This window comes from Trachurus trachurus, assembly GCF_905171665.1.
Source record: "Trachurus trachurus genome assembly, chromosome: 24".
NCBI classification, from domain to species: Eukaryota; Metazoa; Chordata; class Actinopteri; order Carangiformes; family Carangidae; genus Trachurus; species Trachurus trachurus.
The window spans coordinates 25,275,530-25,290,404 of NC_139910.1; the positions used below are offsets into that span (position 1 = coordinate 25,275,530).

Consider the following 14,875-nt stretch of genomic DNA (forward strand, 5'->3'; position numbering starts at 1 on the left):
ACTGTTATTTTTAATCATGTGAAACTGCATTGCTATATTTCCAATGTTTTTGAAATGTTGTGAAATCTTGTTGTTGTCATTGAAGATGTAGTTTTGTGTTTGTCTTAACAGATATGTTCTCTGTTTCCTGCCCAGGGACCACAGATGAAATTTGGCACAAGCTAATTCTGGTACGGCTGAGAGCCGTGCACTGTCCCTGTTTAAATAAACAAATAAATAAATAAACATAAATAATTTTGAAGAGCTGAGGTAAACTGGTTTTGAATGAATGAAGTGGAAAAATTAATTAAAATTAAGGTCTTTAAAAATCACTGGAAACGCATTGTTCAGTAAAAACCTGAGCCACAGTCTGTGATCCTGGAGATGAAAAAGATTTCTTGCTTTTTTTGCATCCCTAGTGATCTGAAAGAGAGATTCTATTTCTAGATGTTCAACCCCACACCTCCCGGATTTCCTGCTCCAGTGACAACTGGCGCTGGCGGGTCTCGGACAGCTCCACGTCCTTGCGGTGGAGCTCTTCCTCGCGCTGGGCCAAACGACCTAGGATTTCGGCGAGCTCCCTGCGGGCTGCCTCAGTCTGCTGGCTCAGCGCCTTCAACTGGGCCTGAGAGCTCTCCTTTTCCCTGGCTGCCTGGAGGGAGAAACAGAGAGCACAAGAGTGGGGAGTGGGGGGTGAGAGAGGGAGAGAGAGAGGAGAAGGGAAATGAAGAATGACAAATGAAGAGGAGGAGGAAGATGGTGTACAAAGAGGAGCTCTAACAATAATGATGAGAGCAAGAGAAAGAGTGACAGAGAGACAGAGGGAGGGGATACATATGCAGTACCAGCTCTTGCAGTGATAGGAAAACGCTTGCACTCAGCTCCCCGATAAGGCACAATGGTCAGGTCTGCTCAAAGCAGATTGCTTCTAATACTCTGGCTTTGACTGGAATTTGCAAAGTCTTTGCTGTAGCTCAGAACCTAATCATTTAATTGAGCACTTGATTCTCTCCCCTAATTCATTAAAGGGGCAGAAATGATTTTGTAATTAATTCGCGTCACGTCGAGTATGCCAGGTGGGAGTCTGTATGTCTGTCTCTCTGTGAGGCTGCTGACTGTGAGTTTGGAGGTGACTTACTCAGTTCAAATGGGAGGAAAATCAGTGGGAGGTGACTTTCAAGCCAACAATAATAGTCAGCCGTTAATCACTCAACTAAGCACAACCGCTGTTACATACCATGCAAAAGGTACTTCGACCACTTGACTTTATGTTTTTCATCAAGTTAATTCAAAATACATGATATAATGTTTAATATGACTTTGATGTTGAGTGCTCTACTGTATACCAGTGGTTCTCAAACCTTTTTACATCAAGGACCCCTAAACTGACACAAATTAGACCATGGACCCCCCCATTGGACAAAACTTTGAAACAAACACCAGAAATACACAAATATTTGTTCTGAAACTGAATAACGTCAATGTACGTTCAAATTACTGCCAGTGGCATGAATTTTAGCAAAAATGTCAAGAAATTTCTGGAAACAAATGTTATTTTTCTGGGGAAAAAATGTGGTAATATTTCGAGAAAAAGTTGAGGACCCCTTTGAACCCTCTCAAGGACCTTTGGGGGTCCACTTTGAGAACCACTGCTCTATACAACAAAAGACAAAACAAAAAAGTATGAATTAGAATGAACAGAAAAAGTTAATTATGTGGGGAGGTATGGGTAATAACAACACTGCCAACCTCCATTAGAATTCTCACTTATTCTGCAGTGTTTTAAAGGGAACAGCTTTTACTTTCATCATTTCCTTTAAAGGTGAGACCAGTGTCCTTCTCCTCATCATGTGTCATAAAATATGGACTACAGAGAGCGTATATATTTATAATCGCCCTATCCCGTCATTATACCTAAAGGTACAGAAGGTGCAGGTTTAGCTGATTTTCCAACCAATTTCACCTACAACTGGCTAATAGAGGCCAATGACCTGAAAAAATATTTCAATTTCTATATGTCCCTGGTGATGAAAGGGTGTTAATTTATTTCTCTGAAATAATAGACTGAATAAATAGAGGTCTGAACCTGTGTAATATGGATGACATCTCCACACTGTAAATGAAACAAAGGGGGTGAGAAACACAGAGCTACTCAACACATTTCCTTTACAACATAGGAGTGACAGAGTAGACGTTTCTGTGGTTGTAGAACTCTTCCACTGTCCACTAATGCATTCTGACATCAGTGGGTTGCACAACTACAGCGAGAGCTTCACTGAGAGAAGTTTTGTTTTCTGCTCACCGCCTGGGGTAGCACCAGAAATCACTCTACTACTGGACTCCAGAAATGCATTTCAGTACAGACATTATTGATTACTTCGCTTTTTTAGAACACGCTGCCGTCAAAGTCAAATTGGTTTAGCATAAGCTTGACTGCTCGTATCGCTGTGGAGATGCAACAAACAAGAGTCAGTGGCTCGGTTGTAGCTAACAGTGCAGCCAGCAGCAGTAAAAGTAGCAGCCGCATCAGAGCTACTACCTGAAGCCAATGAGTGGGGTTGACTCATATTTACCTTTTGTCTGATTCTGTATGAAGTGCACACAAATTGAGAGCTTTCACAGTGTTAGTTTGACGCCAGCTAATGTACAGTAACAATCACAGTTCTGCCTGTCTGTTATCAAATACATGTTTGTTGATTGTGTATTGTTACTGTGTGCGCAATGCATTGAGTTTGTACATTTTTCCCACAGGCTGTTCAGACTTTACCATCGAGTAGCTCATACAAAATGTATATTGATATTTTCCATACAGACAAACAGCAATGTCTTTGTCAATAGGAGTGGTGCTGAAGTGGTTTTTGTTTTGTTTAAACAGCCCACTACTACCATAAATAGGACTGGACATTCTTATACATAAATGTTACTTTAATGAGGCAATCTGTGACTTAGTACTACACTTAGTACTACACTTTTAAAAAAAAATCAATAACATCTAAACAGCAAAGACAGAGACATCCTGAATGGGTTAAGCTCCAAAAACACTAGAAACTACATTCCCCACTTTGCAATTACTCATTCATTACATCCCTACTGCCTCCTGGATAATTTCAAACTCAACAATGCCAGTCTTTAACACAAACCACTTTCACAAACTGAGTAAGAGAGTAAGAAATTCACAAAAATCGGTTGAGTGCGTGTTTAAAGCAAACTGATGAGATGATTTTCCTCATTTCCTAGTTTTACACTTCATTCCTCCGATTAGCAAGATTTTGAAAATACAAAAAATAAGACAGATGAGACCACTAGACTCCTACTGAGATGTTTAGATGGATTTTCTTTTTTCAATGTGCAATGGAAACCAACGTTATAAAGATGAGCAGTTACTTTGGAGAAGCTGCGTGTAGGTAGGCGTTGGTGTAATGAATGCATCTGCCTCAACTGACCTGCGAAGCCTTGTCGGTATGGAAGTGAGCCTGGGCCCTGGTCTCCTCCAGCTCCTTCTGCAGTCTTTTGCACTTTGCCCTCCACTGGCGCACAGCCTCCTGAGCCCTGTTCTTCAATTCATCTCTGCTCCTCGTGCTCTCCTGGAGTAACGCCTCAGTCTCCCTCCTCTCTGCCTGCCCTCGGCTCTGAAAGGATGACAGAATTTATGAATAAAGTGTAGAGTCACTTTATAATCTGAATCTAGAGGTGCTTTTTAAGCATGTGGTGGATCCTAAAATGTCTCATAGCTCAGACTCTGAACAATCTCATTATCTCAACTTTTACTTTTTAAGTTCTTTACACTTTTATTTTGTGAAGTTCGGCCATTTGTATCACAATATATTTCTAATTCAAAAAAAAAAGAAAGCAACCTTTTGCTCTAGATTTTGATTATCAGTGCACTGATAAACTGCAGCATGACACAGTAACCCAGTGGTTCCCAACCTTTTTTGGCTCGGGACTGCATTTTGACATCAAAAATTTCTGGTGACCCTGCGATCATGTGCGGTCATGTGAACGCGGCCGTCAATCAAACTGTGCCAGCTCAGATATTTTTATGTGCTGCATTTTATTTGAACTTGATTTATATTTGAGAAAGTGAAAAATACAGAAGTTTAAGATTGTGTTTGGTGTTTCTAATGATAATTTTAAAAAGAATAATAATTAGTTTAAAAAATATTTTTGCCAGTATTTTTTTTTTTTATCAATTACTAGACATTTCAGGCGACCCCACTTGAAAAACACTGCAGTAACTGTTCAAAATACCTGTATCTCCCTCAGCTGTTCCAGCATGCGTTGTTGCTGTTGCTCCCGCCGCGCCAGGTCTGATGACAATTCCTGGTATATAGAAAAGGGAAAAGGTCAAGGATGTGAGTGTACTTATGTGAGCACTACTGCTAATGGAGGGAAAAAGACAGAACAGCGAGGGGCTCTTTGAAAGAATGTTTTCAGGACAATGGGAGCGAGGGAAAGGCAGAAAAAGACAGTGATGATGATGTGAAGAAGGGAAGTGAGAGAAGAGAAAAGGTATGCTAGATCGTATGAAAAGATAAACAGTAAAGGGCAGCCATGGTGAGCAAAGAAGAGGACAGCAGACAAAGACATAAAGGTCAAAGAAGACTGAGCTCAGGTTAGTAAATGCTGTTAACAATCGGATTATCTGACATGTTGGTCTGAAAAGTAGTCAGAGAGGAGCGCAACACTGGATTTAAGAAAATCACATTCACTTTGAAGTTTCAAGTTTGACTGAAGTGTAAAGCGAGGGCAGGTGAGGACACCCTGGTGCCATTTAGGTATTTATACTGAATCAGTTAGGAGTAATTAGTCATAGCCCGATTAGTCATAGACCTATTAGACTATATAAATTCAGCGACTGAAAAATTGAATCTTCCACACCATTCTCCTCATTGCACTTCATTTTTGCTCATTTACCGTTAAAAAATGAAACATTTCAGACGTCTATTTTGATCTAGACATAAAAACCATAAGAGACGCCCCAGGTGATACATGCAAACACCCAATTCATCTTTAAAACGCCTCCTCAGCAATAGGGAAAGCGTGGCAGTTTAAACGCATTTTCAGTGAAAGAAACATCAGAGATTAGAGGAATGTGCCAGAGCTTAAAGTGCAGCAATTCCTGCTAACATTTTATTGATATCCACCATAGCCTTGACTAGCCCCACTTAGCATGGGGATGTGTTTCTCCAGAGTTTTTTTTCCTTCTTCTTATGTCTTGTTACAGTGATGGAAGTGACACATTGCACCAGTTTGAGAAGGATAAATGACTGCTGGTTGACTTCTGATCTCCTATTCCAACTGTCACTTCATCTGACGATCTTAAGAGGATCAAGTGGCATGGAGTTGGCGGAGGATGCGACCACGGATGAGAGGCACCCTACAAACTGAAATAACCCGGCTCGACATGGGCAAAGTCAAAGTCATGCTTGTGTTGTGCTCATTTGCACTCCAGCTGAGAGCTCCTCAGTGTCTCCCATTAATTCTTTAGAGCCCACTGCAAAGACAGCCAAATGGATGGCTAAGAATGACAAGCAACGCAACCGCTGCTGTTACAAGCTCACATTGTTTTACTGCGACACCCAGTGGGACACGATTTCTCTGACACACACACACACCTCCACCTGTACGCCGAGTTGGACCCGCTCCTTCTCCTTCCGCTCCAGAACCCTCTTCAGTTCTTCGACCTCACCGAGGACAGAGGCCTTGCAGAGCTGGACCCGCAGCTCCGCCACTTCTTTTTCTAGGTCTGAACGATCTAACAAATACATAAACACACACACACACACATAAACTGCTGAATACATTGGGTGGAAACAACAAAAACACAGCAACAAGGAAACTGATGGATCAGGGGACGAGAGGAATACATATATCAAAGTTTGGCAAAACTTTTTCAGTAAAAAAATATTTTAAAATCATTTTGAATTATTTTCTAACTTTATCCAGAATTCTTTTCACCTTTTTATCTATTATGCATGGTTCCCTGTCAATCACTTCGCTTGGTCACTTGGGACAGAACAAAACTTGATCGACATGAACAGAATATAAATGAAGTAATAGAGTTGAACGATGCAGGACTCTCCATGTGTGATATCAATAATAAAGATGCTGATGTAAAGTAATAATGTGGATTCAGTCGAGTTATTATGGCATCATGAACCATCCATTTATCCCATCTATAATCTAAAAGCACAACGATCCTGATTGCATATTGAAATACTGTTATAACTTGAGATACGCTTAAGATAATCTGTCACTTTCAAACTCTCCCTGCCATGTAAAGCCTGCTGATGCCCGAAAATCAATACCATTACAAAAGTAAAGCAAGGCACAGAAAGGTAAGATTTTCTATACTTTTCTCTAATCTACCCTCAATTTTCTCGCCTTTGCTGGTAGTAACTTTGACATTATTTTTCTCTTTCTCTTTTCGTACCGTAGTGCAATCAATTTTCTGTCCTCTGACCAACACTCTACTTTAACCCTTGCTGGCCCTGTACCTGATTTCAGGCTGCTCCTTTCTCTCTGCCAAATCCTCACACTCCTAAAGGGTATTTTCATCCAACTTTTGGCACTACAGATGTACTGACTGAAGTTATTATTCAAGGAGAAACTGATAAAAATAACATAATGTGTACGGGGTTGGCATAACGATCTTTAACCTGTCCCTTTCACCTCCATCACAGTCCTGGTTATGCCACTTTCCCTCATCTCCGGAGTCCAGACCTAAATTCAGTACCTGGCTCTCGCAGTCCACCTCTTCCCTGCTCCCTGTCAGTGTAGCTGCCATGTGGCCGAGCAGTGGACTGAGAAGTCTCCAGCCGGGCCCTCTGAAGCTCGCTGTTCTCCTTCCTCGTCCTCAGCAGCTCACCACGCATGTCCTCCACCTGGGAATCATGTGAGCAGAGACAAAGAGAAAGACATCTGGCTGAAAATACTGACAATGGGGGAAAAATAACCAACACAGAAGGTTTCTGAAAAAGTTTCTCTACAAGGCAAGGCAAGGCGTTTTGTTTTGTCTCACAAGGGTTTTACATCTGCATACACAAACAGGCACAGTGCCCATGAACGAACCTGCTGAACAAGTGACTCTCTGCTATCCTCTGCCTGTTCTAGTAGTCTTCTGGCTCTCTCCAGATCCTGCTCCACCTGAGGAGAGCATAATAACAAGGCTGTCAGGGAAATACAAAATAATCAAGTGTTAAATTAATGTAGCGCCAGCAGGAGGTGTGACTCACTTGGAGGCTTCAAGATGATCTCCTACAGCATATCATTCAGTATGCAGCATATAACATTCACAAGTCCACAACGTACACAAACTGAGTTAAGGCACAATTATGAAATGATTTAATTACGAACCTTAATTTAATTTTCAGCTAAAAAGTGTTGATATATTAGTTGCCGTGGTAAAACCTTGAATGCCAACAACCTATACAGCCAATTTTAGTACAATGATGCTGGGAAAAATGAGGTAGAAATCTTTGTAAAGAAAACTCTTGTGACTACTCTCGCATCTACTTTGATACAAAAACTGACTGAATTTGTTCACCTTGGACTTTTCCTTCTCTGCTTTCAACAATATGGATGTCGTGGCCTCCTCTCTCTCATTGGATTGAACTTGGCGTCTCCCTAAGATCTGCAAAAACACAAACATGGCATTATAAGAGCACACACATATGAATACTGTACAACGGCAACATAAGAGATACCATTGCATCACGCTATACCCCCATCCTGTCTTCTTGGAACAAGATACTGGCATCATGGTGGATTTGTACAAGAGCTTAGATCCCACTCAATCCCACTCATTCTGAGCAGGCTGTGGTGATGAATTACTGGCTGCTAGCAATAACAGCTACCCAAGTGACTCATCATCTATTTGATTCACATCACAGCGGGCCCATCGGTGGGGAATAAATGTGCCCTCTGCTCTCCCTCCTCTCCTGCTCTTTAGTAGTAAAAGAGATTATTTTCCTCTTCATTTCCTCAAGCTTGTTTATTTACCCTTAATTTTTGGACAAATGCATTATTTCCCATCGCCCCGGGCCCTGCTGGTGTCCCATTAGGGCACTACAGAGGAGAGGGATGCAAATGAATTGGTAGCTACTATCATTGCACAGTATGTTGAAAGGTCTAGCTCAGGCAGGTTATCAGGCTGGATGCAGCTACACAGTGACCCTCTGTGGTCTAATCATAAACTGCAGCGGGCAGGGGAGATTAAAACAGAGAGATGCCAGGACACTGATGATCTTATAAAACACACTGTGCCCTCTATACCTGTAACCAAGAAGCAAATATACAAATATATCAAATACGAGCTAACATTATGCCGATGATGTATAATATGAATTAAGTGTATGGCTAAATAGAAAGCAGCAATGTAAGAGAGCAATAGTACAAGGTGATGTATTCTTTACTGTGACTGTGGGCATATACTGAGTGCATCTAGCTATGAGTCTACATCACTAAAGTGCACCTAATGACAGAGCTCTCTCAGCTATTAATGCTTTTAGACAAATGCATGCCTGATATTAAATAAATAAGTCGTACGCACACATGACTGGCTTGAAATGCAGAAAAGTTGTAATTGCTACATTTGCAGCGCATCAAAGTAATTGCCTAGGTGTGTTTTATAGTCTCGTAAAGCAGAGCAAAGGGGCTAGGTGACACGGCGGGAGCGCTGCTTTAGCAAAACAACAGAAGAAGGTGGTACATTAGAGAGAGAACCTTTCAGCTAAACACAGCCACCCAGCAAGTACGGAGAAATTTCATTTTCTTTTTTTCTGTTATGCGACTATAATTTCATGGACAATACTTGTCACCAGAGTAATAAATCACTGCTATTTAATTGGGTGGAGGACTACTAATCACACCTATTATAATTAGAGGTTTTGGTTGACATTTTTTGCAGACTTCTTTTTTTAAAAGGTGAGGAATAACTCAACTCAAAAGAGAGCATTAGTAAAACGTTGCAGCACTCATTTGTAAAAACAGTGCTTGTATGTTAATCTTTTTGGAAGTTGGCAGTCGGAGAAGCTTATGATTTTTTTTTCCAAGGAAATGAATTGTGTAAATGCAGTGGTCCTGTTATATAAGAATAACCAACAGGCACTTATTCCCCTTGATATTCTGACAGAGTTGGTGCTGCTTTCATTTTCAGTGATTTTTTTTTTTTTTTGAGAAACTTCCCAAGCATCATGTGGCGGGAATTCTCCAACTAATGAGAAACATAACAATCCATGATACTAGAAAGTTATTAGAAAGTTGAAAACTTACACACAATAGCACCAGCATGATATTTGAACTATTTTCTGCTCTGTCAGTCAATATCTTCTTAATGAATGTGAAGTCTGCATACCATGTGTAATGTCTCACACCGACTGCTTTGTCTTTTTATGTGTACGCATGTATGCATCACATGTCCTTACAGGGTTCCTACACATTTGAAAGTTTAAAATTCCATACTTTTACCAGACCCTAATTTCTAGACTTCTCTGTAAAAAAAATTAAAATAATTTGTGACATTTGAGTAAATAGATGTAAATCATGTAAATATATCATGCAATTAATCATTTGTTTTCATTATTCTGAATTTGTATGCCATTATGTCACCAAATAATTTCCAGGAGCTTGTAGGTACAATAGCGCTGCACATACAATATAATTAACCTCAGATAAGACCAACCCCAGATAAGAAAGATATTTCCATACAATAGTTTCCATTTTCCATACTTTCCAGACAATCAAATTCTATACTTTTCCATCCTTTCCATACTTGGACAGGAACCCTGTCCTTATATTATAAGATTTTGCAATTATTTTGTGATGTTCATTTAAAATCCTGACTGTCCTATATGTGTCTTATATTAACACGTGTTGTCCTTCAGAAAGACATGAGTAAAGTTTTTTATAGTTTTTTTCCACCCTGTGCTGTCACCACTTTATGAATTTATGCGCATGCAATTAGCCTCTGGATTTTCATGGCTCTCTTTTTAAAGAGAGAGAGAACATGAGAGTGTCGGCAGTGGAGATGCAGCAGATGAGTGGTGGGGAGGGGTGTCACCTCCTGCAGCTCGTCAGACATGGCCACCCGCTGCTCGGGCCTTCTCTCTCTCTGCACGCTCCTCTCGTCAGCGTGAATCTCTCTCTGCAGCTCCAGCAGACGCCGCTCCACGCGAGACGACACCTGCAGACAGTCAGAGGGAGGACGCTTCAGGTCACGTAAACATCACCGGTAGAAGGAATGGCAGCAGGATATGATAAATGAGACAACAGGAAATTAAAACGCTGGATGACAAAAATATCTTTTAGAGCTGACTGGATGTATTACATTTGTGTTGCAAGAATTTGCTGTCTAATCAGGAAGCATCACATCCACCTGCATGAGACAGTTAATACCTTTATCTTGTCACATCCGCAGGCACGACAAGATAAAGAATATTAAATAAGTTGGCTGTCATTTAATGCAGCGTATTCGTCACGGTAGTGATGTTGCAGTGTGGGGCCACGTGCTTGGAAAGTATACAGCCTTTTCTAAAGTTTCATGAAGTTACAGTTGAAGTTACACAAAGCCATTTATCTGATCAGTTGCTGATAAGGAAACAAAAATATCTGCTTTGTACAGTAATTTCATCCATCAATGTACGTGATGTGATGTCCTTGAGTTCAAGACGTATCCTGAAAAAGCGTACTTTAAAGCAGATATCAGTGGAATGTTTTTGTTAATATAAGTCCTAAATAGTCCTATTTTCCGTCAGCAATCACTTACATGAAGTATTTCAGCCTAAACACGAGTCTCTCCGTCACTCTGCTCTGCTGTAACCCGAGGAGAAAATTTTCCTTGTGGGATACAAGTGTTATCCAATGAGGAGAGAGAACGGCATGAAGGGCTGTGTGTGCAGCCAAGGGATGCGCGTGAATGTGGTGACGTAGCACGAGGACCAATTGATGCCTGACAAGGGCGGGGGCTGCTAACTCATGGTGCGTTCAAAGAAACTCGTACTTTGTGTTTTTCCTTCCTGTGAAGTCATACCAGTTCGATCTGGTACGAGTTCACGGGTCGGAAGTTACGAGTGGCCGTTATAGGGAACTTTCACAGACAACAGGATGGTAAAAACACGAGCTACGGGTTACCTGGAACGCTACCAAGTCGTAGTTGTGACTTGAAGCTGTAACTTACGGTTTCAAAAGCCTGCCTTGAACGCAGCATTAGCCGAAACGGCCGTGAAGCTGATATCTGCTTTAAGTATTGAAAGTGAAATACACAGCCACAACTCACTGGGTCTTGTCTCAGAGAACTTGTCATGTGCCCTGTGAGGCTCTCCATCGCCCGTCTTGTGTCAATTTCAGACCTGTAAAAACAGACAAATCCAGCAGATTGAAGATATTTACACAGCAGAGATCTTGGCTGTTCAGAGAGATTCTATTCCAAGACATTAATTTTTGATTTGAACGCATAATGCGATTGCAGAAAGATTAATTTATGCGGCTTAGGGGTGTTGGAATATGGTGATGGATCAATTTGGGCTGGTCAACGAGCCCAGGAAGGAGAGATGTTTTAATAACTTCAAAATGTCAAATTTTAATGCATGTTGGAGACAGAGCTGCTGCCTTTTGGCTTTGCAGTTGCATCTCCTTAAGTTTCCCATGACACTTTCTCAAGGATATCAAGGAGATTTCAAAGACCTGAACCCATGCCTTTATTTTCAAAGCTCAAGCAAAAACTTTTTATGTACAGTGGTTATGAAAAATACAAGATCAATATCCTGGACTGAGGCAAATCCTCATTTAATGTAGAAAATCTTTGGGCAGATGTAGGAAGTGTGCATTAAATTAATAAAGCCAATTCCAAATACCCAGACTAGTGTTAAAGCAAAAATGTATCTAGAGTTATTTAAAAGGCATGCAAACTTAGGAGAGAAAGATCATTTAGTATTTCATGAAATAAACTATGACAGATAAGCAGCCTTTAAACTGATTAATGCTTCCCATGCACAATAAATAAAAAGAACCTGTTCGATAACATTTAATTCTGGAGGGAACTACACAAATATCTTTTACTTTGAATTATCACCATTTCAGATTTCTGGGTTGTAGCTTTTTAAATCTGGCAGTGACAATCTGGTAAAAATAAATATACTGAGCTGTGCTCCAGCCACTCTGCTGTGTGGAAACAAACAGATGTACTATTTTTATTGTTCAGCTTTTGTGTCTCTCCTCTCAGTTACCTGTTCCTCCTGAGGATTTCTCTATCCAGGTCAACAGACAGTCTCTGCTGGTCACTGCGCAGATCCCTCAAGGATTGGTGTACAGAATGAATCTGGGTGAGACAGCCACAAACACATACTGAGTATAAAATTAAGACTCAAGCAAAGCAAGCCATGATTGCATTTGCATGGATGCATTTATAGCAACTAGTAACCATTCATTGAAACTACATTTAGACTGCAGAATACATTGTAAAATAAAATATCAACATAAACAGTGTAGGGTTTTACTTAAGTTTTGTTATTTCCCCCCACAGAATCAGCATGATAAATGTAATATTCATGTTATTCACTTGGTGTAGCTTCTTTTCTGAAACTACATTAAGTAACAAGTTGCACCGGTCTGTTGGCTTTGCTTACATCCTCTTCTCCTGGGCTGGGATCCTTGAAGCGAACGCCTGCAGAATGAGACCTCCTCCTCCTTGCTTGAGTGCCTTTGTAGTCCCTCAGCGGAGAGGTCGGGTAGAAACGCTGCCCTTCTGAAATCACAGATGCACATATGTTATAACGTGTTTGTTTTTGGAAACAATATTATGAATCAGAAGTCAGAGCTTTTGTAACCTTTGAAAAATTATAAGACAAACACAACTCCACAAATTCACCAACGGTACAAATATAAATAATTAATATGGCCAGTGGCTTTCACCTCTGGATTGTACTCCTGCCTTACCCTGGTTATCTGAATACATCTGTCAGCAAGAGCATTTCTGTTTCTCCATACCTGATCCTGAGTCAGCCTCCAGGTCACTGGTATGCAAGGTGGAGGCCGAGGCTGAAGCACTCCGAGCCCCATTGGACCTGCTCAGCCTCTGCGTCTGCAGCTGACTGATTGACTCCTCCAGGTTTTCCCTGAGCTGGTGCAGAAAAAAAGTACACAGGGCTGACTCACCGAGAAAATGGTAAATAACACATCTCTTGAATAAAATCACACTCTGGAAGTGAAAACTCAATAATTATAAGGAAAAAACAACAATAATATGACTAGGCATTCCGATTGCTATGTTATTGTTTTTGAGGTGCTTGGTTATGCACCGAGGATGTGGATATATGAATCCACCAAGCCCCTGACACTGCCCCATCCACTCATTCTTCAGTGTTCCTGACAAAATACTCCGGTACATGTTGAAATTGAAAGTTTCTTAAGCTTTGATGATTTTATTGAAAAAAGACCAAATGAGTATGAGTTTAGTATTTCAACAACATGTATCTGGAACAAACCAGACATCACAATATGACCAAACGTGCAAGTGTGTGCATCTTTGGGGTGTAAATAAAAAATGCATCAATGAATAGTCATACCAGTGTCATGGCTTCAGCCTGATCATCTGTATGATCCCTGTACTGCCCCAGCATCCGGTCTACTTTGGTCAAGTTTCTGCTGGTGTCCTGGCAGAGAAATTAGCTATTAGCTGATAGTTATTTAAAGGGATCATCAATATTGATGCCGATGTGCTGCACAGACAGAAAACGTCAGACTACTACAGAAACGCATGTTAAATATTTGTGGCTGAATGAAATGTGAGCATGCAGCATGCATCTATCTCACGAGGCACGGTGGAGTACCTGCAGAGTGTTTGCCAGGGTGCTGATCTTCTTGGAAATGCCTGCTGTCCGCTCATCACCCCCACTCCCACTGCCTCTGCTCCCGTCCCGTCCGGGTCTCCGGTGGGCTTCACGCCCCCGAGCCCTGCGTCCAGCCGGCGTCCTGTCGAATGAATCCGTCTCGCTGGATGTGTCCATGGTTTGGGGGCACAAATCTACAGGAGGGGGCGACGGAAAACGGCTGACCAGGCGAATATGACGATTAGTGACCAGCACTAGCTAACTGTTAACTGCAACGTTAATCAGATTAACGAACAAAGTGGGGCGGTTTAGGACTTTCTTTACAATGGGTATTTTTGTCATAGCATAACATGGAAGCTTGGTCATCGTTACCTTAACAACCGACGATGAAAAAGAAGAAACTATCTGAGCAGCGACACAGTGCAGTTGACACGGTCCACTCCCAGATCAATCACAGCCCTGGACATTGTTGTGGGTGATGCTCCTCCTGACTAGCAACAAGTGGCAACTGTTGTGAACGTTAGCTAGCTAACCCAACGCTAGCCAACTAACTAAGCTGTGATACAACACCGTAAAACTGCAAAACACTGCATAAGTCCAGAGGAAACAGAAGAAATACATACAACCGTACGAAATACGTTACAACCGAGCCGTTAGTATTTCGCCGTACGGGCGGTAGCTAACGGAAGAGCAGCCCTGAGTTTCACTGTGCTATGGCAACTTGAACTAGCCGCGTCTGAACAGGAAAACAACGGACCACGGCTGCCCCAAGGCATGCCGGGAACTGTAGGATTCTCACAATGGAGCAGTGTGGGAATTTATTAGTTGTGGACTACATTGTCCAAAGTTTAATGCGTTAGCGCCAGTAGTGCCGCTCAGAAGTTAGAAAAGGGAGAAAAAAAGAAAAGAAGACTGTGGCATCGCACAAGACAGTCTTTTATCCAGGAAAAAATAATAGGAAAGCTAAGTCATTAAAACAATGAAATATCATAACAGACGCAGTTTTAATAGAATGTGACAAACGACAGTGTTGTAGTATAACAATTTATGGCTCAAGAATTGTAAGAAGA

At 41.3% G+C, this 14,875-nt stretch overlaps 1 protein-coding gene across 1 annotated transcript in view; it reads right to left on the minus strand.

The window, feature by feature from the left end:
• Positions 1–13,982, minus strand: part of cep128 (centrosomal protein 128) — a gene marked incomplete at its 5' end in the record, with an annotated part of 37,019 nt that extends 23,037 nt beyond the window's left edge. The window contains 14 exons of the mRNA XM_084001134.1: positions 443–631; positions 3,423–3,608; positions 4,228–4,299; positions 5,595–5,734; positions 6,716–6,863; positions 7,051–7,125; positions 7,526–7,612; positions 10,040–10,162; positions 11,255–11,327; positions 12,204–12,295; positions 12,603–12,721; positions 12,964–13,096; positions 13,542–13,628; positions 13,806–13,982. Coding sequence (XP_083857260.1) covers positions 443–631; positions 3,423–3,608; positions 4,228–4,299; positions 5,595–5,734; positions 6,716–6,863; positions 7,051–7,125; positions 7,526–7,612; positions 10,040–10,162; positions 11,255–11,327; positions 12,204–12,295; positions 12,603–12,721; positions 12,964–13,096; positions 13,542–13,628; positions 13,806–13,982 — 1,701 coding nt within the window. The remainder of the gene's footprint in view (positions 1–442; positions 632–3,422; positions 3,609–4,227; positions 4,300–5,594; positions 5,735–6,715; positions 6,864–7,050; positions 7,126–7,525; positions 7,613–10,039; positions 10,163–11,254; positions 11,328–12,203; positions 12,296–12,602; positions 12,722–12,963; positions 13,097–13,541; positions 13,629–13,805) is intronic.
• Between the last annotated feature and the right edge of the window lie 893 nt (positions 13,983–14,875).